Here is a 25511-nt window from a genome sequence, read left to right as displayed (position 1 = left end):
AGGCCGTTTCATTTCTCCACCAGTGCGGTTGACAAATGCTGGGTAGTCGTTGCTGTACGCCAACGTCTCCCCAACACATCTCATACGTGCTTCGTGGGATTTAAGCCGGAGGAAGGGCAGGCCAGTTCAACCGCTGAATATTCTCCCGTTCCAAGGCCTCCTCCAGCTGCGCTGACGAGGTCACGCATTCGTTTCCTTAAAAGTGGAATCAGGGCCGCATAGACCCTTGAAAAGACGCATGTGTGTCACAAGAACGTTGACCGGCAAATGTGCGAGGGTCACTCCAAAAGAAATGCACACTATTTTTGTAAAAATACAGTTTTCATTCTGCATGTGTGAAAGTTTTACAGTGTGTAGATACATCCTTCCCGCTTGTTTTCAAACTTAGTTCAACCTGTTCCCATGAGTGGCGCCGCCACAGCATGTATTCAAGATGGCTGCTACACTTGACGTTCGTCAGAAGCAACGTGCTGTCATAGAATTCCTGTGCTGTGAAAACGAGACAGTGGGAAACATCCACAAGAGGTTGGAAAAGGTGTGTGGCGATGCTGCTGTCGATTGCAGTACAGTTAGTCGGTGGGCAACCAGGTTACGTGATGAAAGCGGGCACGGCAATATTGAGGATTGTCCTCGCAGCGGCAGACAATGTGCAGAGAGTTAACGAATTAGTGACTGCTGACAGACGCATCTCAGTGAACGAATTGTCACACTATGCTGGGATAGGGGAAGGAAGTGTTTGCAGAATACTGAAAGTGTTGGCGTTAAAAAAGGCTTGTGCCAGGTGGGTTCCCAGGATGTTGGCAGTGGCTCACAAAGAAACAAGATAAACGGTATGCAGCGAACTTTTGGAACAGTACGAGAATGGTGGAGATGAATTTCTTGGAAGAATTGTGACAGGTGATGAAACATGGCTCCATCATTTTTCACCAGAGAGGAAGAGGCAATCAATGGGGTGGCACCATGCAAATTCACCCAAGAAAAAAAATTCAAAACCACACCTTCTGCTGGAAAAGTTATGGCTACGGTGTTTTTAGATTCCGAAGGACTGCTGCTTGTGTACATCATGCCAAGTGGAACCACCATAAATTCTGATGCATATGTGATGACACTGAAGAAACTTCAAGCTCGACTGAGTCATGTTCGACCACATCGGCAAAAGCAGGATGTTTTGCTGTTGCACGGCCACATGTCAGTTAAAAAACCATGGAAGCGATCACAAAACTCGGATGGACAACACCGAAATACCCGCCTTACAGTCCTGACCTGGCTCCATGTGAGTATCATCTCTTTGGGAAACTGAAAGACTCTCTTCGTGGAACAAAGTTTGAAGATGAGGACTTCCTTGTGCACGCTGCCAAACAGTGGCTCCAACAGGTTGGTCCAGAATTTTACCGTGCGGGTATACAGGCGCTGGTTCCAAGATAGCGTAAGACAGTTGAGAGGGATGGAAATTATGTGGAGAAACGAAAATAGTGTTCCTAAAGGATGTATCTACACACTGTAAAACTCTCAAATATGTAGAATAAAAGATAGATTTTAAGATAAATAGTGTGCATTTCTTTTGGAGTGACCCTCGTACCTTGTTCAAAGATTTAGGTGCAACATTATGCATCTGCACGCCGTACACCTGGATCATCAAACTGATCATGTCTGACAATGCTGGAGGTACCCTCATATGGCGAGAGATTGGAACACGTAATGCACCCATGAACAATATCGTACATCTCACTGTTCAGGAAGAGCGATAAGAGAAAGATTTCAGGTTACGTGAAAGGTCAATGCGAAAATTTAATCTCTAGCACCTACAATGTTCATCATCAATGGGCAAAGCCCTGGTGCAATGCAGGTATGTGCCGAGCAAAATTTTGAGGGATGGAATAGACCCAGCATGGTACAACAACCATATTGAAATGAAATGTCGTGTGGCTAGGGCCTCCCGTCGGGTAGACCGTTCGCCTGGGGCAGGTCTTTCGATTTGACGCCACTTCGGCGACCTGCGCGTCGATGGGGATGAAATGATGATGATTAGGACAACACAACACCCAGTCCCTGAGCGGAGAAAATCTCCGACCCAGCCGGGAATCGAACCCGGGACCTTAGGATTGACATTCCGTCACGCTGACCACTCAGCTACCGGGGCCGGACAACAACCATACTAAAAAGCTGTTACGGAAGAAAAAAAGAGCTTCACTGCAAATAGTCGTAGCCAAAATCTCACAGACAAACAGAAATTAAACGAAGTCGAAATTAGTGTAAGGACGGCTACGTGTAAAGCCTTAAACGAATTAGAATGAAAAATTCTGTCCACTGACTTGACAGACAATCCTAAGAAGTTCTGGTATTACGTTAAATCGGTAAAGGGATCGATGACATCTGTTCAGATACTCTGGACCATAATGGCATTCAAACACTGGATGGCTCAGAAAAGGATGAAATACTATAGGCCTTTTTCAAATGTGCTTCACAGAGGAAGATCGCACTGCAGTCCCTCCTTTCAGTCGTCGCACGACCTACAAAATGTTAGATTTTGAAGTACGGTAAGTGTTTAAAGAATAGAAAAGCAACTGAAATTGTTCAACAGAGAAAAGGCCACTCGACCTGACGGGATACCGTTACTAGCCTACACAGAATATACGAAAGAATTTGACCCTCTTCTTGCAGCAGTGTACCATAGTTCTCTAGAGGAGTGAAGCGTTCCTAATGATTGGAAAAAAGCACAGGTTATTCCTGTTTTCAAGAAGGGTCGTCAAAGAGACGCACAAAACTATAAGCATTCATGTCTGACGTCGGTCTGTTGTACTCAGGCCGAGCGGTTCTAGGCGCTTCAGTCCTGTAGCGCGCTGCTGCTATGGTTGCAGGTTCGAATCCTGCCTCGGGCATGGCTGTGTGTGATGTCCTTAGGTTAGTTAGGTTTAAATAGTTCTAAGTCTAGGGGACTGATGACCTCAGATGTTATGTCCCATAGTACTTAGAGCCATTTGTTGTACTAAAGGCCGTATTTAGGGAGGTGCAACATCTGCATGTGCACAGGGTGTCAAAAAGTTACCATCGAAATCTTTTTAAGTAGAATTTTTATCCTCACTGCATCAGCATTCAAGTATTCAATAACTCATTGACAAAGTGTTGACAGAAACTTGTATCTGTCATTCAACTCGTATTTTACTACTAGTCCATTTCTATGACATCTTCCATGTACGAGCGCATTAAGGCTCTATCAAACACGGAGCGCGCAACCTGTTCGGGCACCCTCTACGGTCCTTTGCCCATCTGGGGCTACACGTCAGTGCATGGAAGTACTTCACCCTCGCCTTAGTGGCCTCGGGCTGCAAGAAGAAGGTGATTGTGGACAACACCGTCACCTTCATGGCCAACAACGCCATCATGCTAGCTCTACGCGTGTGTGAGGCCTTGTTCAGAACTATGCTGTGGCATAGCGCACAAAGATGGAAATGCTCCTCTGTACGAAAGAAGCGGTTCTAGGCACTTCAGTCCGGAACCGTGTGACTGCTACGGTCGCAGGTTCGAATCCAGCCTCGGGCATGGATGTGTGTGATGTGCTTAGGTTAGTTAGGTTTAAGTAGTTCTAAGTTCTATGGGACTGATGACCAAAGATGTTAAGTCCCATAGTGCTCAGAGCCATTTGAACTATTTTTTTGTAAGAAAGAAGAGAGTCCTCAGCAGTCAAGGCATAAGAGACCAGCAGTTCTACCCATCGCCAACCCTGGCAGTGCCATCATACGCTCGAAGATTTAGTAGGATGCACAACACAATGTTAGCACCCAGGAGGAGATAACCGAGAACTCTCGCACTTTGAAGTCTGCTTGAAGAGGTCTCTCGCAGATTGAAGGGACCATGGCACCCTCCAGTTTTAATGTGGCCGATGTAAAGTGGCTGCAGTACTCCTCTTATGGTCGGTGCCTCTTCTATCCTCACCGCCATCTTCAGGAACAGCTGGACATCGTCACCCAGGCTCCCCTGAAGCCGCAACAGCGCCTCTAAGTCCTTCTGCATGTGCTACTGCCAGGCCTGTAACATGGGCTGGCCCTCAGTCGCACCCAGATCAGTGTCCTGAACAACACAGACAAAGTGGTGCGAGCCGCTGTCAGGAGGTGGTTCCGCCTCCCAGCAGATACCTCCTTGGGCTACATCCACGCTCGTGTGGCCCATGGGGGACCTAGCATCCCATCGGCCCGCTGGGTGGGTCCAACTCTCCAGTGATCCCGACTCCTGATGCTGCAGAAGATAGGGCCAACTGTGGACGATGCGGGCTTGGGGAAGGTACAGCATGAGGTTGCAGCGCTCGAGCGGCACTTGCCGTGTGAAGGCCACCTCCTGCAGACAGGAGATGTGGGCAGCTCGCCTTAATTGCCTTCGACAGAGAGGCCTTCTCGGCGTCTGCCGCCATTCGGGGGCATTACCAGTGGGTCGCCAACAGCAGTCAATTCCTGTCTATGACTATATAAATGCCATCTGCGCCCGCATAAACGCCTTGCCCTCCAAGGCGTGGTGTAGTCGTGGGCGGATGACCAACACCCAATGCCGTGCGGGCTGCAGAGTCGTCGAGACTGCCAACCATGTCAAGACAGGCTTGCAAACAAATGAGGGGGTCCCACGTGAAACATGCGTGGACTCGCGCAAAGGGGCTTCGACGTCTCAGTGGAGCTCCTACTCCGTACACAAGGACTCTGCAAGCTGGACATCGTCACAGTCAAAGGCAGCCAAGGCCGCATAGTCGACACCCAGATAGTCGGCGACCAGATATTCAGCGACCACCTCTGGCTCGATTGGTGCCACAATGAGAAGGCGACGAAGTACAACTCACCGTCCATCTGGCGTGCCATCTTCGACCTGTGTCCAAGCGTCATGGAAGTGTCCTTTACATCGGCCACGTTGAACTGGAGGGTGACATGGTCCCTACAGTCTTCGAGAGACCCCTTCAAGCTGGGCTTCGAAGTTCTCTGTCATCACCTCCCGGGTGCTAACATTGTGCTGTGCATCCTACAAAATCTTCGAGTGTATGACGGCACAGCGTCCAACATCCAGGGTCGGCGATGTGTAGAAGTGCTGGTCTCTTATGCCTTGAGTGCTGGGGACTCTCTTCTTTCTTACAGAGGAGCAATTCCGTCTTTGTGCTCTACGCCACGGCATAGTCCCGAAGAAACAGGAGGCAGGCACCTACGCTAGACTGCCATTGTCTGTGGTGCATAACTGGCAGATTATGATTTTCTACTATGTCCATGGCCATCAAGTGTGCACAAGATGGCGGCAGAAACAGAAAGACTGATTGAGCTGGTGCGTGCAAATGTACCTCTGTACGATATACGACACTGTGATTATAAAAATGTGGTGGTAAAAAGGCGACAACAAGGAAGACAATTGACGCAAGTGTATACCAAACAGATGTTTCCTTTGTTTATAAATAAATGTGCAGTTTACAATAGGACCTATAGAAGTAGGAGAATATTGTAATGTACAATACAGTTCAGTTTGAAATAATAATGTACTTGAACAATCTAGTGGTGACATTGTGGTACAATTTAAGCAACAAATATGCTGCTTTGACAACAACTTCTGGAGTATATTGTTAAGTCTATAGGCCTTAAAAAGACTTATCACTCTTGAGTGAGTGTACCGATAGCATTTTCCACAACACGATGGCTTCTGACTTTTTGTTTATTGAAAATTGCATTTGGAGGATCATCCAAGGTTGCTGAGTTCAGGAAAGGGATTGTCAGCTAGGTTTCTAATTTAAGCTCTTCATCGCCCATCATCACATGAGGATACAGGCATTTCATGACAGGCAATGACTGCAGAGGCAGAATAAATTTTCCACGTATCAATTTGCGTAAAAATGCAGTTTTAAAAACTTGTGCTGCCACAATGTGCGCCATAGCTACCCACGTCGATAACCACACAGTTGTAATCATGATCAATAACTGCAAGTATGGCAATTGAAAACAAGTTTTTGTAATGAAAATAATTTGAGCCACTGCTTTTAGGGCACTTTGTTCTAACACGCTTCCCATCTAGGCTAGCAGTTCAGTTACGCAAGTGCCACCGTTCCATCAACCCCTTCTCAATTTCCTTCCAGATTTCCTCTTCTGGTTGATGTAAATACTGTGGTTATAAAACGTTATAAAGGTCTTGACACAGGCATCTGACTACGCTGGAGACGGTTGTCCTTCCCATGCGGAATCAAAAAGCGATGGTATGTTGTGAATCACCAGAGGCCAAATATTTGGAAAAAGTGTACTATTAGTTAATAATAAATGCATCACATGGAATAAAATAATTTGCATATGGCTTGATTTGCAGGTGAGGCTCTTTGAGCAAAACTGAAGAATCTAAGAGGCTCCTGTAATAAATACCTCAAATACGTAAAAGGAGCCACAGATTTGGCCAAGAATTATCAGAACTGGCCATGGGCAGGTCATTTGGTATTTCTTCCTGACACACATTTTGTATATTACCAAATGTTGAAGAGTCAGACAACCATTTCCTGGTGACGGGAATCGAGTAGCAGAAGCATTCAGCGAGAAAACAGAAACGAAAAGAAACAGATGAAGGTGTAGCTGCAGTCAACAAATTATCAACATACCAGAGAAAGTAACACGAGAGAGAAGCGCGACCACGACTGTATAACAACTTATTTTTGAGTTATGCACTCGTTCATCACATTCCTAGCTCGAACACAAACTCATTTAAAAATGTAGTTGGCACAGTATTTGAAGAGATTGAACTTGTGATATTAAACGATGAAACACCACCACGTCTATCCCTCTCAGTCCTTGCATCACCCAGTTCAGTGGTGTCACAAGGTATTGCAGATACTATATCGTAAAATGAAGTCATCAACGAAATTTTGGAACCAGGAGAATCGTCAAATGACGTTTCTAGCGCCACATAAATGTATGAGAATGCAAAAATTTCGGTGTAGACGATTGACTTATAGCTCACACTTGGTTGTACACCTTGTTTACAATATTACTAGTTCCATGTTTTACGATTACTATGATTTTCGTATATACAGGGTGGTCCATTGATCGTGACCGGGCCAAATATCTCACGAAATAAGCGTCAAACGAAAAAACCACAAAGAACGAAATTTGTCCAGCTTGAAGGGGGAAACCAGATGGCGCTATGGTTGGCCCGCTAGATAGCGATGCCATAGGTCAAACGGATATCAACTGCGTTTTTTCAAAATAGGAACCCCCATTTTTATTACATATTCGTGTAGTACGTAAAGAAATATGAATGTTTTAGTTGGACCACTATTTTCGCTTTGTGATAGATGGCGCTCGCTGTATTAGTCACAAACATTTGGCTCACAATTTTAGACGAACAGTTGGCAACAAGTAGGTTTTTTAAATTAAAATACAGAACGTAGGTACGTTTGAACATTTTATTTCGGTTGTTCCAATGTGATACGTTTACCTTTGTGAGCTTATCACTTCTGAGAACACATGCTATTACAGCGTGATTACATGTAAATACCACATTAATGGAATAAATGCTCCGTCAACCTCAATGCATTTGGCAATACGTGTAACGACATTCCTCACAACAGCGAGCCGTTCGCCTTCCGTAATGTTCGCACATGCATTGACAATGCGCTGACGCATGTTATCAGGCGTTGTCGGTGGATTACGATAGCAAATATCCTTCAACTTTCCTCACAGAAAGAAATCCGGGGACGTCAGATACGGTGAACGTGCGAGACACCGTATGGTGCTTCGACGACCAATCCACCTGTCATGAAATATGCTATTCAATACCGCTTCAACTGCACGCGAGCTATGGGCCAGACATCTATCATGTTGGAAGTACATCGCCATTCTGTCATGCAATGAAACATCTTGTAGTAACATCGGTAGAACATTACGTAGGAAATCAGCATACATTGCACCACTTAGAGCCGTCCGGGGTGGCCGAGCGGTTTTAGGCGCTACAGTCTGGAACCGCGCGACCGCTACGGTCGCATGTTCGAATCCTGCCTCGGGCATGGATGTGTGTGATGTCCTTAGGTTAGTTGGGTTTAAGTAGTTCTAAGTTCTAGGGGACTGATGACCTTAGAAGTTAAGTCCCATAGTGCTCAGAGCCATTTGAACCATTTTGAACCACTTAGATTGCCATCGATAAAATGGGGGCCAATTATCCTTCCTCCCACAATGCCGCACCATACATTAACCCGCCAAGGTTGCTGATGTTCCACTTGTCGCAGCCATCGTGCATTCTCCGTTGCCCAATAGTGCATATTATGCCGCTTTACGTTACCGCTGTTGGTGAATGACGCTTCGTCGCTAAATAGAAGCTGGCCGGAGTGGCCGTGCGGTTCTAGGCGCTACAGTCTGGAACCGCGTGACCGCTACGGTCGCAGGTTCGAATCCTGCCTCGGGCATGGATGTGTGTGATGTTCTTAGGTTAGTTAGGTTTAAGTAGTTCTAAGTTCTAGGGGACTGATGACCACAGCAGTTAAGTCCCATAGTGCTCAGAGCCAAGTAGGAGTTGCTAAATAGAACGCGTGTAAAAAATCTGTCATCGTCCCGTAATCTCTCTTGTGCCCAGTGGCAGAACTGTACACGACGTTCAAAGTCGTCGCCATGCAATTCCTGGTGCATAGAAATATGGTACGGATGCAATCAATGTTGATGTAGCTTTCTCAACACCGACGTTTTTGAGATTCCCAATTCTCGCGCAATTGTCTGCTACTGATGTGCGGATTAGCCGCGACAGCAACTAAACCCCTACTTGGGCATCATCATTTGTTGCAGGTCGTGGTTGACGTTTCACATGTGGCTGAACACTTCATGTTTCCTTAAATAACGTAACTATCCGGCGAACGGTCCGGACACTTGGATGATGTCGGAAGGAGGAGATTAGTGTTTAACGTCCCATCGACAACGAGGTCATTAGAGACGGTTGGATGATGTCGTCCAGGATACCGAGCAGCATACATAGCACACACCCGTTGGGCATTTTGATCACAATAGCCATACATCAACACGATATCTACCTTTTCCACAATGGAAAACGGTCCATTTTAACACGGGTGATGTATCACGAAGCAAATACCGTCCGCACTGGCGGAATGTTACGTGATACCACGTACTTTTACGTTTGTGACTATTACAGCGCCATCTATCACAGGAAGATCATTCGCGATCCGGTATAAAGAACATAAAGATGCGTTCAGGTTAGGAAATTATGAGAAATCAGCTGTTGCGAACCATATATATATATGAAACAGGCCATCCCCTTAATAGCTTAGAAGATAACGTAGAAATATTGCATGTAGAAAAGAAAGGGAGGAAACTTGATTTACTAGAGGAATTCGAGATAGCTATCCATGAAAATAAACAAAGCAATATTCTAAATGCACAAGATAATTTTAAAGAAATGAGATTTTTTAGCGGGTTTTTAGAATTATTTTAGGGTAGGTATGCGACTTTTAACTTGTGGCATGACACTGACGGAGTTGCGAGAGGCTAACGATGGCAGACCAATGCAATAAGGAAATAAGGCGCCCAATAGCATAGCGTTACCATCAAGCACACGGCTGTAACCACGCCACAACACCTAGGCACGTCAGTCCACAACAGCTCCCGAGCCGGCACAGTGTGACAGCATACTTGGTAGCTATGTGACGGCCATCGACTTGTGTCAACAACTTCAATGTAAGACGAGGACCCACAGTCCAATATACTTTTAATTCTGTTTTACTCTATGGACTTCCCAACTATTTGTGATGGTATTTTGTCTTTTTAGTCCGTTTAATTTCATGACATAGACTTTACAACCTGATGATGAGAGCATTGTCTCTTGAAACATGTTGTTAAAATACGAGGGCCGTTCAGAAAGTAACCTCCGGTTGATTTAAAAAAATACACCAAGTTAAATAAAAATATTTTAATATATACATCTTACAACTACATCTTTGCACTATTTTTCTACATAGTCTCCATAGCGATTGAGGCACTTATCGTATCTCTTCACAAGCTTTGAAATTCCTTCTGCATAAAAATCACCCGCTTGTGCCTGGAGCCAGCCTGTGACCGCATCTTTGAGCTCTTCGTCGTCATCAAACCGCTGTGACCCGAGCCATTTCTTCAAATGCATGAAGTGATAATCACTTGGCGCCAGGTCTGGGCTGTAAGGTGGATGGTTGATAACGTCCCACTTGAAGGACTCAAGAAGGGCCGTTGTTCTGCGAGCAGAGTGAGGACGGGCGTTATCGTGCAAAAAAACGATACCGGAAGTCAGCATACCACGGCGTTTGTTCTGTATAGCCCGTCGTAACTTTTTTATTGTTTCACAGTACACGTCTTGATTAATGGTCGTACCACGTTCCATGAATTCAACCAACAACACCCCTTTGGCATCCCAAAACACCATTGCCATCAGTTTTCTGGCAGAAAAATCTTGCGAGGCTTTTCTTGGTTTGGTAGGCGAATTTGAATGTGCCCACATCTTTGATTGTTCTTTTGTCTCAGGGTTCACGTACTTAATCCAGGTTTCGTCACCGGTCACGATTCTGTTTAACAATGGTTCTCCTTCGTCCTCATAATGTGACAGAAAGTCTAATGCAGAGGCCATTCTTTGAGTTGTGTGGTGGTCGGTAAGAATTTTGGGCACCCATCGTGCACAGAACTTACGGTAACCCAATCTTGCTGTCACTATCTCGTACAAGAGAGTCTTAGAAATCTGTGGAAAACCAGTAGACAACTCCGACATTGAGAAACGTCGATTTTCACGAACTTTTGCATCAACTGTCTGAACGAGTTCGTCAGTCACCAATGATGGTCTACCACTCCTCTCTTCATCATGAACGTTTTCTCGTCCACTTTTAAATAAACGTACCCATTCACGGACAACTCCTTCACTCATAGCTCTTGGTCCATACACGGCACAAAGCTCACGATGAATAGCTGCTGCAGAATATCCTTTGGCTGTAAAAAACCTTATGACAGCACGCACTTCACATTTGGCGGGGTTTTCTATTGCAGCACACATTTCAAACTGCCACAAAAACTAAACTAGCGCAGGTACGACGTTCACTCGACCACGGCTTGATGCCGACTGACCTGTTGAGTGCGTGAACGCACAGATGGCGTCGCTACTCCCCCCACAACCCGCACTGTGACCAGTCGGAGGTTACTTTCTGAACCGCCCTCGTATATGTATAAGAATCACGGTTGAATGATAACAGTGATAACCCGAAAGTTTTCTTGTATGTTAGTGATGAATGCAGTATTACATGCAAGTAAACTTTTAACTGGGAAGTGACCCGGACAAAAGTGTTGCATACCTGTGTAATGCAGTTTATTTTCTTTTCATCTAAGCTGTACTTACATCAATGTAAAATGTATTGGTTTTTTTGTTTGTTTGGTAAGTGTGAAAGTGTCACAGAGATGCTCAGTCAACCTCAGTAGAGGACACTGCAGAGAGGCATTCTGCATCACACTATGGTCTATTGTTAAAATTCTGAGAGCGTATGCTCCTAGAAGAATCAAAATACTTCCTCCTATGTATATCTCATGAAAAGACCGTGCAGATAAATTAGAGAGATTCGAGCCCACAAAGAAGTTTGCCAGCAATCGTTCTTCCCGCAAACCAGATGCATCTGAAACGGAAAAGGGGAAGTGAAGTGGTACACAAAGCACCCTCCGCCACACACTGTAAGGTGGCTAGAGGAGTATAGATGTAGATATAGATGCAGATGTAGAAGGGTCTCTCAAAAACTGGTTATATATAATGGCAGTCAAGGGTATCAATGTTTAGCATTCAAATACCCGTGACTGACAGTGGTAGTGGAACTGTGAGCAATGAAGCAAAATTACACATACTGGTCCCCCCATTCAAATGTTCCTTAACAAAGGAAGCACCAGGAGTACAGTCCATTTTAATTCTAACACTGCCACAAATATGAGTGATACAGATATTAGTTGCATTGAGATAGTTAAAATCATTGAAATCAAACAAGGCCACAGGGCACAAAGGAATCTTCATTTATTTTATTAACACATTCTGTAGGACCATGTGAGCTGAAGCTACTTGCTCATACAATGAGTTATTACATAGTTTACAGAATGCTGATACGAAAATTTATAAACAAAGAGCAATAAAACACAAAAAGTGTACCATAATAAATAACACATTTCAGAGAAAAGTTCTCATCTACTCTGAAGAACTCCTGTACAGAACAGAAGGCAGGGACCACAAAGAAACTTTTCAACTTGGGTTTGAGTACTATGGGTTTATCATGCAATGTTTTCAGTTCTACTGGCAGCCTACTGAAAATGAATCCTGCTGAATAGTGCACACCTTTCCATGCAATGCTTAAGGAAGTGTTATCCAAATGTATAGCATTTTTTGTACATCATTTTTCTTGCAGTGTTCGCTGAATAAATATTGCAGTTTTTTCTGAATGAGACAATATTGTCAACAACAAGTCCTATGATGGAATATATGTAGAGGGACAGCAGAGGTAGAATTCTCAACACCTGATCAACAGCCTACACAAAGTTTGTGAACTGATAGTGCAGATTAGTCTGACTGCTCACTTCTGGGCAGTGTGCGTGCACAGGTCAGGTGAATGAGCAAGCCATTTGATGTTCCCAAATTGAGAAATGACTTTGCTGGGAAACATTTCATTCGGGGCTCCCATGGAAAGAAGTGTAGTATGGGCCATGGCTCCATCTTGCTGAAATCATAGGTGACAATGGGGACACAGAAATGTTTGAAACATGGCTGTGTAATGCTCAGAATTTACTTTTACAGTATGGCCCCAATTTTCAGAAAAAATCAGACAGTAATGCACTTGAAGGAAATGGTGCACCATACTGTCACTTTTGCACTTTGCATTGGATGTTCCAGTAATTCACGTGGGTTGTGTGCAGCCCAGAACTGACAGTTCTGTTTGTTTACATATCCAGAACAGTGGAAATGGGTCTCATCTGACTGTAACCTGTTCACAGTGTACTCTGCAATTTACAGAAGCTCCTAGAACTTGTTGCAAAATTGAAGTCTCATCACATTGTCCCTCTCAGTGAGCTTGTGGACATCTTGGATCTTGTACACACGATAGTGAAAATATTTAGACAGGATATGGTGAACTCTGGTATCTGTCAATCCAAGTGAGCTCCCTGCCATCGTTGGATAAGCAGCAGCCAGCAGCAAGACGCCCTCTTAGCTCACTTATTTGTTTCATAGTTTAATTCTTAATTTCTTTGCGTGTTTTTGGGTACTTGCATAGTTTAATTCACAAATTTCGGGCGTATTATAGTTCAAATGTTCAAATGTGTGTGAAATCTTATGGACTTAACTGCTAAGGTCATCAGTCCCTAAGCTTACACACTACTTAACCTGAATTATCCTAAGGACAAACACACACACCCATGCCTGAGGGAGGACTCGAACTTCTGCCGGGACCAGCCGCACAGTCCATGACTGCACGTATTATAGTATTTGAGAGTTGCAGCATCGCGTTTTACTACCCGTATAGTATAAATTCGTGTATTCTTCAGTCATCTGTTTGTTTTGAACGGCTTGTGAGATAAAAGAGGAAAAAAATTGTTAGGGATGGATAGGGACTGCGCCTGTTGTGTACAGATTCATGGGGAATCGGCCACCGTGTTTCCCATGGTCGATAGGCTCCAGGCTGTTGCCCTGGGCTACGGTGACATTGGGATACCCTAGGCGAGCGCTTTGGTGCCTCTGGAACCTGTAGAATCGCCTGGGATCTCTGATGCCACTGCGCCCTCGGATCCGGACGTGCCTGCCGGCTGACACTTGACTGACGGTGATTGGTGAAATGAGGCAGGATCATGAATCCCTGGGTGGAAGGCGAAATTTGGTGCTGGCCGCAAGGCTGTACCCTTACGCCTCCGTAACAGGTTTGAGGTACTACCCACTGCTGAAAGCACTTCTGAGCCAGAAAGGGCGGCCAAACCTGTTGCGGCAGTGGACGGTCTTCCTGAGAGGTCCAGACAAGCGCAGAGGGTGGGATTCCTTGTCATTGGAAGTTCCACTGTTAGGCGGGTGATAGAGCCCCTTAGGAATAAGGCATCTAAGGACGGGAAGAAAGCCAATGTGCACTCCGTGTGCATACTGGGGGGAGTCAGTTATCCAAGATGTCGAAAGGGTCCTTCCGGAGGCCATGAAGGGTACAGCGTGCAGCCAACTGCAGGTAGTGGCTCATGTTGGCACTAATGACGTATGTCGCTATGGATCGGAAGAGATTCTCTCTGGTTTCCGGCGGCTATCTGAGTTGGTGAAGACTGCCAGTCTTGCTAGCGAGATGAAGGCAGAGCTCACCATCTGCAGCATCGTCGACAGGACCGATTGTGGACCTTTGGTACAGAGCTGAGTGGAGGGTCTGAATCAGAGGCTCAGACGGTTCTGCGACCGTGTAGGCTGCAGATTTCTCGACTTGCGCCACAGGGTGGTGGGGTTTCGGGTTCCGCTAAATAGGTTAGGTGTCCACTACACACTGAAGGCGGCCACACGAGTAGCAGGGGCTGTGTGGCGTGGACTGGGCGGTTTTTTAGGTTAGACAGTTTGGGAAAAGATAAAAAATGGCTCCAGTCTCAAAAGGTACAGGGCAAAGAAACGACGAGAATTGACCAAGCAACAGTCGGTATTGTAGTCGTAAATTGTCGTAGCTTTGTTGGAAAAGCACCAGAGCTTCAAGTGCTGATGGAAAGCACTGAAGCTGAAATCTTTATAGGCACAGAAATCTGGCTAAAGCTAGAGATAAATTCTGCCAAAATTTTTACAGAGGCGCAAACCATGTTCAGAAAGGATAGGTTAAATAAAGTGTGGTGTGTTTGTGTCTGTTGGTAGCAGTTTATCTTGTAGTGATGTTGAAATAGATAGTTCCTGCAAATTACTATGGGTAGAGGTTATACTCAACAGTCATACGAAAATAATAATTGGCTCCTTATACCAACCCCCCCCCCCCCGACTCAGATGATATAATAGCTGAACGGTTCAAAGAAAACTTGAATCTCATTGCAAGTAAGTACCCCACTCTTACAGCTATAATTGGTGGAGACTTCAATCTACCCTCGATTTGTTGGCGAAAATACCTACACTCCTGGAAATGGAAAAAAGAACACATTGACACCGGTGTGTCAGACCCACCATACTTGCTCCGGACACTGCGAGAGGGCTGTACAAGCAATGATCACACGCACGGCACAGCGGACACACCAGGAACCGCGGTGTTGGCCGTCGAATGGCGCTAGCTGCGCAGCATTTGTGCACCGCCGCCGTCAGTGTCAGCCAGTTTGCCCTGGCATACGTAGCTCCATCGCAGTCTTTAACACTGGTAGCATGCCGCGACAGCGTGGACGTGAACCGTATGTGCAGTTGACGGACTTTGAGCGAGGGCGTATAGTGGGCGTGCGGGAGGCCGGGTGGACGTACCGCCGAATTGCTCAACACGTGGGGCGTGAGGTCTCCACAGTACATCGATGTTGTCGCCAGTGGTCGGCGGAAGGTGCACGTGCCCGTCGACCTGGGACCGGACCGCAGCGACGCACGGATGCACGCCAAGACCGTAGGATCCTACGCAGTGCCGTAGGGGACCGCACCGCCACTTCCCAGCAAATTAGGGACACTGTTGCTCCTGGGGTATCGGCGAGGACCATTCGCAACCGTCTCCATGAAGCTGGGCTACGGTCCCGCACACCGTTAGGCCGTCTTCCGCTCACGCCCCAACATCGTGCAGCCCGCCTCCAGTGGTGTCGCGACAGGCGTGAATGGAGGGACGAATGGAGACGTGTCGTCTTCAGCGATGAGAGTGGCTTGTGCCTTGGTGCCAATGATGGTCGTATGCGTGTTTGGCGCCGTGCAGGTGAGCGCCACAATCAGGACTGCATACGACCGAGGCACACAGGGCCAACACCCGGCATCATGGTGTGGGGAGCGATCTCCTACACTGGCCGTACACCACTGGTGATCGTCGAGGGGACACTGAATAGTGCACGGTACATCCAAACCGTCATCGAACCCATCGTTCTACCATTCCTAGACCGGCAAGGGAACTTGCTGTTCCAACAGGACAATGCACGTCCGCATGTATCCCGTGCCACCCAACGTGCTCTAGAAGGTGTAAGTCAACTACCCTGGCCAGCAAGATCTCCGGATCTGTCCCCCATTGAGCATGTTTGGGACTGGATGAAGCGTCGTCTCACGCGGTCTGCACGTCCAGCACGAACGCTGGTCCAACTGAGGCGCCAGGTGGAAATGGCATGGCAAGCCGTTCCACAGGACTACATCCAGCATCTCTACGATCGTCTCCATGGGAGAATAGCAGCCTGCATTGCTGCGAAAGGTGGATATACACTGTACTAGTTCCGACATTGTGCATGCTCTGTTGCCTGTGTCTATGTGCCTGTGGTTCTGTCAGTGTGATCATGTGATGTATCTGACCCCAGGAATGTGTCAATAAAGTTTCCCCTTCCTGGGACAATGAATTCACGGTGTTCTTATTTCAATTTCCAGGAGTGTATATGTTCAAAGCCAGTGGTAAACAGAAAACATGTTCCGAAATTGTAGTAAATGCTTTCTCTGAGAATTGCTTTGAACAATTATTTCATGAGCCATCACGAATTGTAAATGGTTGCAAAAACGCACTTGACCTCTTAGCCACAAGTAATACTGATCTAATAGAGAGCATCATGACGGATACAGGGATTTGTGAACACATGGTCATTGTAGCGAGGCTCAAAACCATATCAACTAAAACCACTATAAATAAACGCAAAATATATCTATGTAAAACAGCAGATAAAAATTCGCTGATGCGTTCCTAAGAGAGAGTCTGCATTCCTTCCAAGCTAATTATGTAATTGTAGACCAGATATGGGTCAAATTCAAAGATACAGTATCGACAGCAATAGATAGATTCATACCACATAAGTTAATAAGAGACGGGACTGATCCACCACGCTACACAAAACACGTCAGAACACTGTTGCAGAAACAACGAAAAAAGCACGCCAAATTCAGAAGAACGCAAAATCCCCAAGACTGGCTAAGTTTCACGGAAGCTCGAAATTTAGTGCAGACATCAATGCGTGATTCTTTTAATAGTTTCTACAATGAATCATTGTCTCAAAATATGGTAGATAACCCACAGAAATTCTGGTCGTATGTAAAGTACACCAGTGGCAAAAAACAGTCAATACCGTCACTGTGCAATAGCGATGGAAATGTTACTGGTGAGCGGAGTTACTAAATATAGTTTTCCGTAATTCCTTCACGAAAGAAGGCGAAGTAAATATTCCAGAATTTGAAACCAGAACAGCTGTTAGCATGAGTGACATAGAAGTAGATATCTTAGGTGTTGCGAAACAACTCAAATCACTTAGGAAAGGCAAGTCTCCCGGTCCAGATGGTATACCAATCATGTTCCTTTCAGGGTATGCAGACACAATAGCGCCTTTCTTAGCAATCATATGCAACTGCTCCCTTGACGAAAGGTCTGCTCCTAAAGACTGGAAAGTAGCCCAGGTCACACCAATATTCAAGAAAGGAAATAGGAGTAACCCATTGAATTACAGACCCATATCATTAACCTCAATTTGCAGTGGAATTTTGGAGCACATATTGTACTCGAACATTAAGAATCACCTTGAAGAAAATGACTTATTGATACATAACCAACATGGATTCAGAAAATATCATTCTTGTGCAACACAGCTAGCTCTTTATTCCCATGAAGTAATGAGTGCTGTCAACAAGGGATCTCAGATCGATTCCATATTCCTTGATTTCCAGAAGGCTTTTGACACCGTTCCTCACAAGCAACTATTAATCAGATTGCATACATATGGAGTATGATCTCAGTTGTGAGACTGGATTCGTGATTTCCTCTCAGAGAGGTCACAGTTCATAGTGACAGACGGTAAATCATTGAGTAGAACAGAAGTGATACCTGGCTTTCCGCAAGGTAGTGTCATAGGCCCTCTACTGTTCCTGATTCACATAAATGATCTAGGTGATAATCTGAGCAGCCCCCTTAGATTGTTTGCAGATGATGCTGTAATTTACCGTCTGGTAAAATCATCAGATGATCTAGAGAGAATTTCTGTATGGAGCAAAAAGTGGCAATTGGCACTAAACAAAGAAAAGTGCGAGGTCATCCACATGGGTACTAAAATAAATCTGATAAATTTTGGGTATACGATAAACCGCACAGATCTGAGGGCTGTCAGTTCGACTAAATACCTAGGAATTACAATTATGTGCAACTTAAATTGGAAAGACCACATAGATAATATTGTGGGGAAGGTGAAACAAAGACTGCACTTTGTTGACAGAACACTTAGAAGATGCGACAAGCCCACTAAACAGACAGCCTATGTTACACCTGCCCGTCCTCTGCTGGAGTATTGCTGCGCAGTATGGGATTCTTACCAGGTACAGGGTGTTTCAAAAATGACCGGTATATTTGAAACGGCAATACAAACTAAACGAGCAGCGATAGAAATACACCGTTTGTTGCAATATGCTTGGGACAACAGTACATTTTCAGGCAGACAAACTTTCGAAATTACAGTAGTTACAATTGTCAACAACAGATGGCGCTGCGGTCTGGGAAACTCTATAGTACGATATTTTCCACATATCCACCATGCGTAGCAATAATATGGCGTAGTCTCTGAATGAAATTACCCGAAACCTTTGACAACGTGTCTGGCGGAATGGCTTCACATGCAGATGAGATGTACTGCTTCAGCTGTTCAATTGTTTCTGGATTCTGGCGGTACACCTGGTCTTTCAAGTGTCCCCACAGAAAGAAGTCACAGGGGTTCATGTCTGGCGAATAGGGAGGCCAATCCACGCCGCCTCCTGTATGTTTTGAATAGCCCAAAGCAATCACACGATCATTGAAATATTCAGTCAGGAAATTGAAGACGTCGGCCGTGCGATGTGGCCGGGCACCATCTTGCATAAACCACGAGGTGTTCGCAGTGTCGTCTAAGGCAGTTTGTACCGCCACAAATTCACGAAGAATGTCCAGATAGCGTGATGCAGTAATCGTTTCAGATCTGAAAAATGGGCCAATGATTCCTTTGGAAGAAATGGCGGCCCAGACCAGTACTTTTTGAGGATGCAGGGACGATGGGACTGCAACATGGGGCTTTTCGGTTCCCAATATGCGCCAGTTCTGTTTATTGACGAAGCTGTCCAGGTAAAAATAAGCTTCGTCAGTAAACCAAATGCTGCCCACATGCATATCGCCGTCATCAATCCTGTGCACTATATCGTTAGCGAATGTCTCTCGTGCAGCAATGGTAGCGGCACTGAGGGGTTGCCACGTTTGAATTTTGTATGGATAGAGGTGTAAACTCTGGCGCATGAGACGATACGTGGACGTTGGCGTCATTTGGACCGCAGCTGCAACACGGCGAACGGAAACCGAGGCCGCTGTTGGATCACCTGCTGCACTAACTGCGCGTTTCCCTCTGTGGTTGCCGTACGCGGTCGCCCTACCTTTCCAGCACGTTCATCCGCCACGTTCACAGTCTGTTGAAATTTTGCAAACAGATCCTTTATTGTATCGCTTTTCGGTCCTTTGGTTACATTAAACCTCCGTTGAAAACTTCGTTTTGTTGCAACAACACTGTGTTCTAGGCGGTGGAATTCCAACACCAGAAAAATCCTCTGTTCTAAGGAATAAACCATGTTGTCCACAGCACACTTGCACGTTGTGAACAGCACACGCTTACAGCAGAAAGACGACGTACAGAATGGCGCACCCACAGACTGCGTTGTCTTCTATATCTTTCACATCACTTGCAGCGCCATCTGTTGTTGAAAATTGTAACTACTGTAATTTCGAAAGTTTGTCCGCCTGAAAATGTACTGTTGTCCCAAGCATATTGCAACAAACGGTGTATTTCTATCGCTGCTCGTTTAGTTTTTATTGCCGTTTCAAATATACGGGTCATTTTTGAAACACCCTGTAGGATTGATGGAGGACATTGAAAAAGTGCAAAGAAGGGCAGCTCGTTTCGTGTTATCACGCAATAGGGGTGAGAGTGTCACTGACATGATATGCGAGTTGGGATGGCAGTCACTGAAACAAAGGCGGTTTTCTTTGCGGCGAGATCTATTTAGAAAATTTCAATCACTAACTTTCTCTTCCAAATGCGAAAATATTTTGTTGACACCCACCTACGTAGGGAGAAATGATCATCATAATAAAATAAGAGAAATCTGAGCTCAAACGGAAAGATTTAGGTGTTCCTTTTTCCCAAGTGTCATTCGAGAGTGGAATGGTAAATAAGTAGTATGAAAATGGTTCGATGAACCCTCTGCCAGGCACTTGAGTGTGAATTGCAGAGTAACCATGTAGATGTAGATGCGACAGCTTGCCGCCAAGCTGACCATTGAGGACTATGCAAAATTGCATCCTGTACACGATTCATGTTTTCTGGTTTATGAACTGAAGGAGGTCAACTTGTAAACTCCTGTACCAACACGATGCAGTGTTCCACAGATCAGTGTTCCAGCTCAAGTAAAAGAATAGTGCCCATAATAGCGCATGGTACTACAGCAGTGCTTAGTGAGTGTCCCATGAATGAAAGTTTAAAAACTGTAAGTTGTTTCTGTTGCACCCTGTATAACATGATATGATAAAGTAGAGTGAAAGTAAGCAAAGTGAACAAAGTCTCATGTAGTATCAAACACAGTGGAGGTAATTGTTATTGCAAAGACAGAGGCTCATTTTCTACACATCATCTTGAATGCAATACTTTCAACAAAGCCTTCCATCTACCCTCTGTCCTAAGAATTTAAAATGGTTAACTTAACTGTCTGTTTGGCCACCTTTGGACAGTAAAATTTTGCTTTTAGAAATTCTATATAGAATTTTGGAATGATCTGGACCCCCATTTAACCCATTATAAACCATACATCCCTTGAACAAAAACCTGTGGCCAATAGTTGGAAGAGAGCACAGGTCACACCCATCTACAGAAAGAGTAGCACAAATTATCCACAAAACTACCATTCTGTATCATTGACATGCATGTATTGCAGAATGTTAGAACATATTCTGAGCTCAATGTAACGAGCTTGATGCACAGCAGAATCACAACAATAATTTGCCATTTGACTGTGGAAAAAGAAAACTCATAATGGCTTGGTAGTTCTGCATTCAATTTGACAGAGCTATTGTTGTGTATCAGAAGAACCAGCCATGCTATATTGTAGATGTGTACATATTTGGCTGGCTCTGAGCACTATGGGACTTAACTTCTGTGGTCATCAGTCCCCTGGAACTTAGAACTACTTAAACCTAACTAACCTAAGGACATCACACACATCCATGCCCGAGGCAGGATTCGAACCTGCTACCGTAGCAGCCACGCGGTTCCAGACTGTAGCGCCTAGAACCGCTTGGCCACCACGGCCGGCTGTACATCTTTACTTAATCACAAACACATCAGTGGAAAAAATACGATTTTCTGCGCTAAAAGAAAAGGAAGAAAGAATGAATTTACAAAGTGGAAAGAATGTGCTCTCCAAGATTAGGACTTCCTTATAGCCTATAGGTGCTAACAGCACTACACAGAGCTATGAATTCTGCATTCCAGTTGGCGTACTATTCAACAGTGACATGCTGGAGTGACAGGGTTACCTTGCTGGAGTCTAGCCTGCTAAATGTTCATTCTACCAGCCAACTTGAGATAGCATTTTGGAGGTTTCTTACATTCGACTAATCTTATTTTGGCTCTGGGCCACGCTTTCCCTAATCAACCCCAAAAATATGGCTTTTGAAACACATTTTGTTCACCTCCGGTTATGCCTGCCAACACTAAAAAACAGAAATCATGAAAGCATTCCAGTAAATCCATTGAACAGAAATGAAATTTTATAACCAAACAAAGGTATGTATAACAGATAACATCAAAGCTGAAAAGCCATTTTTAAAGCTTTTCCCCCAAGCGTCCTCTTCAAGGGGTATTAATGTAATAGCATTTTTGTTGATATCCAGCTGGATTTTCTCAGTCATGCTGACTACTTTCACAATTTCTGAATTTTAATTTCAACCTAATGTTATGGGAGAATGAATAAATGTTTTTGACAATATTTTTAGCTTTTTTTCTTACCTTTTTCCTTGGATACCTACCCTGGATTTAATCATATATGGGTGTGATTTCAGATCAATGAATCAAAAAAATAAATTAATTAAATAATTAAAAAAAATGGCATCCACATTTTCATTAGTAACACAAAAAATATGCTTTGCATATACAATTGAAATATACTTATCATTTTGTACCAAAGTAATCTATACAAAACCAAATAAGTAACTAGCAGTATTTTGAGATACAAAAAGTTTTGTGCAGACCTACTTATTTTCAAATTTAATTCATTGTGCATAACACATTTTGAAACTCATCCAATCTTTTATGGCAAAACTCACAATTTTGTTTCTTGCCCACCTCTTGAAACATTTTCTACAGACATTCATTACAGGGTCCAACTGCAGTGGGCATTCCGTAGTGTTCAATCATGGGCTTATAACTGTTCTTGATATATATGTTACTGTAATGTCCTCCATTTTATTTGAATTAGGAAGAAAAATTAATCCTTTTTGGAAGAAGATGTGAACATTATTGTCAAGTTGACCAATGAAGCATCCGCAGGGAATAGAGTAAATGATGTTTTTGTTATAGTTCTTAGCTAGTTTTGCACAAATTGACTAGCTTTAAAAACACCATACAGCCCATCCAGTTTTGTCACATTCTGTGGCTGTACAGGGCATTTATAAATGAATATTGGGGTTTTAACATTTTATAATATCTATTGCATTAAACTTACAGTTATAAATGATATGTCAAATGAAAAATCAACTCAAACAGTTTAACCAAGAACCTTATAAATGTTCCATGTGAGCACCATTTATCACTCGGCACATATGATCTATAGTACATGGAACTAACTAAATATCTATCTACATAATCCAGTTCCAAAGTTAGAAAAAGTTATGGGCTTATCACCTACAACAGGAACATATGTAGTAAAGCACTGTGTTCGTCAAACTAACCTTCAGGTTATGGATGGCTGTACTTTACTTATACTCTTCTACAAAGTTTACATTTATTTTCCTTCATCAAGTTCTGTCTGTTTAAACAGCTCAGGAACATATATATACAATTTTCTTTCAATTTTTTATGATTAGCTGCACATGTACATAATCCTGTGAGCAGTTGATACCATCTATACCATCCATGAGCTATCAGTTCTCCAGCTGATGGAAAATTTTGCCTTGCTTTTTGTTTAAACTCCTCTAAGCCACTATAGCATATAATGAAACAACTGAAGGAATAAAGTGATATTCTGCCAACAGTACTGTCAAACAATATTTTCATTGTGTCTGTCTGCAACTCAGTGTCCTATATTTACAGTGAGTAGCAATCTATCCTTTTCATAATATTATTGATATTTCAACCTGGATTTTTCACTGTTTGATTTTGTTCTGTCATTGGTGTTTGACGTGAACAAGGAAGAGGGAGAAACTGGCTTAGCTCTTCTGGAGAAACTGTTTGGAGATTCACACATAAATCACTATGATTTGGCATCATTATTATATGAACCCAGTGCCTACAGAGGACAAAACATCATTTTATAGTTGCAGCCATTATATGTTCTATTGGCAAAGACATTTGTGAACATTAGCAAGCAAAAACTTGGCTCCTCTCTCTAGATTAATCTACCAGATTGTTCACACTGAAACAGATTTATAGTTCAGTGAAACCACTGACAGATTAAAATCTTACTCCATGCATAGACTTGAGGTATATGGATCTAAGTCACTTGAATAGAAACTGTATGAAAAATACTATGACATATCTGATGAGATTGAAGGGACCTGCATAAGTTGTCTGTGATCACTTAGTTATTTGATTACCTAGCTCTTCATTAAAATTCATAAGTTACATGAGCTACATTATTGTTGAATCTCCATAACCATACAAATGTAGCATTGTATTTATAATATTCTCTTACTGATTATTTCACAAGAGAAATATTTTAACAGAAAGAAGCATGTTCACTTCCTCATTATGCAAGGAATTGGTGTAGGCCTAAATAATGTATTTCACTTTTTTATACAGCTGTCATACATCTCCATTGCCTACAGCTTGCATAAACTTGTCATCACAAGAGGTGTGTTGGAAAAATTAATAGAAAATACAACTGAATACTCAAATTTAGAGTATGTAGCATTATGGGAAAAACAGTGTAATGCTGTAGCTGCCTTTCTTGTTTTCTTCGTCTGGATAAAAGTATTGAAGTATATTAACATAACCCACACAACAGCTCAACTGAATGAAGCACTTAAACGGGTACTGTAAAGCCTTCACATGCCATATGATGATTAATAAATATTATAATTTTTAATTACTGAGCTAACAAAACAATATAATCTTTCCTTTTCAGTGTGCTAAAGATCTTGCTGCTTTTGGATTACTGTTTTTCATTGCTATTTGTGCATATGCCCAACTGGGATATAGCCTTTTTGGAACAAAGGTAAGTTGTAAAATAAAAGTATTCAGCTATCATTATACAGGAATCCCAGCACACTCTTTTGTTCTGAAATTATATGCCATTCAGACTTGCAGTCATAATGTCTGAGATAGGTCCAGAAGCAAATATTTGCAAAACAACAAATACAACTACAAATTTTGACTCTTTGTTTTTCTCATCATGTTAGTTCAACATTTTTGGATCAATATTGTTTGGTTATCATCAATTTTATTGTGCTGCACTGGATATATGTGCTTCCTACACGTGCCTCTCCAGTTAAATACTGTAAGGTGGTTGTTGGCGTTTTTAATTGTAACACTGTGAATGAATAAAGGCATAAGAAAATCTTGTGGCAAGTTCATTAGAGGTAATATCAGTGAAAGCAAAAGTAGCATGATTTCTGGTTCCCATCACTTAGGTGGCAAACAAATCAATAAAATTAGTGTGTGAAAACAACAATACTGCATGCCACAAGAATCAGGTAAGATAAAAGCTGCAGTAGTGTACTTTCACAAAAATATTATATGAATATATATTGGTCATTTAGTTTTCTGACCCCGTCCATAAATTATGAATTTTAATTAAAGAAGGTCACACATCACAAGATTCACAAGTGAAATTTTAATGAGTTGAGAGACACAGTAATGCATTCAGTCATTCATTTAGTCAGTCATTCACACTCCATAATGAAGGAGAGCCTTCAGGGATGCAGAACAAGTCAACTTATCCATTAAAAGGCTGAAGCTGCAATATCAAGCAACTTCTGTAAAGAAAACGATCAACACATTATGGCTAGTGCTAATTTACTTACACTGATTGGTTCATATGTCGGTGTGAATATTATGATAAAAACAGCTGTCATACTTTGAAATAAAGCCAATGCTCCAGCTCTTGCACAACTCAACTATTGTTTTTAATATCCATATCACCTACCCAATCAAGAGGGTACTGCAAATTTTTAT

The 25511-nt window shown here is 43.4% G+C and overlaps 1 protein-coding gene across 1 annotated transcript in view; it reads left to right on the top strand.

Annotated features, from left to right (window-relative positions):
• The window catches only part of LOC126237927 (polycystin-2-like), a 150683-nt gene that overhangs the window by 102550 nt on the left and 22622 nt on the right, over nucleotides 1-25511 (top strand). The window contains exon 5 of the mRNA XM_049947759.1: nucleotides 24463-24552. Within this exon, the coding sequence (XP_049803716.1) occupies nucleotides 24463-24552 (90 nt within the window). The remainder of the gene's footprint in view (nucleotides 1-24462; nucleotides 24553-25511) is intronic.

This window comes from Schistocerca nitens, chromosome 1 (genome assembly GCF_023898315.1).
Source record: "Schistocerca nitens isolate TAMUIC-IGC-003100 chromosome 1, iqSchNite1.1, whole genome shotgun sequence".
Lineage (NCBI taxonomy): Eukaryota > Metazoa > Arthropoda > Insecta > Orthoptera > Acrididae > Schistocerca > Schistocerca nitens.
The sequence above is the reverse complement of the archived record's forward strand: the minus strand, read 5'-3'. Positions and strand labels throughout refer to the sequence as shown.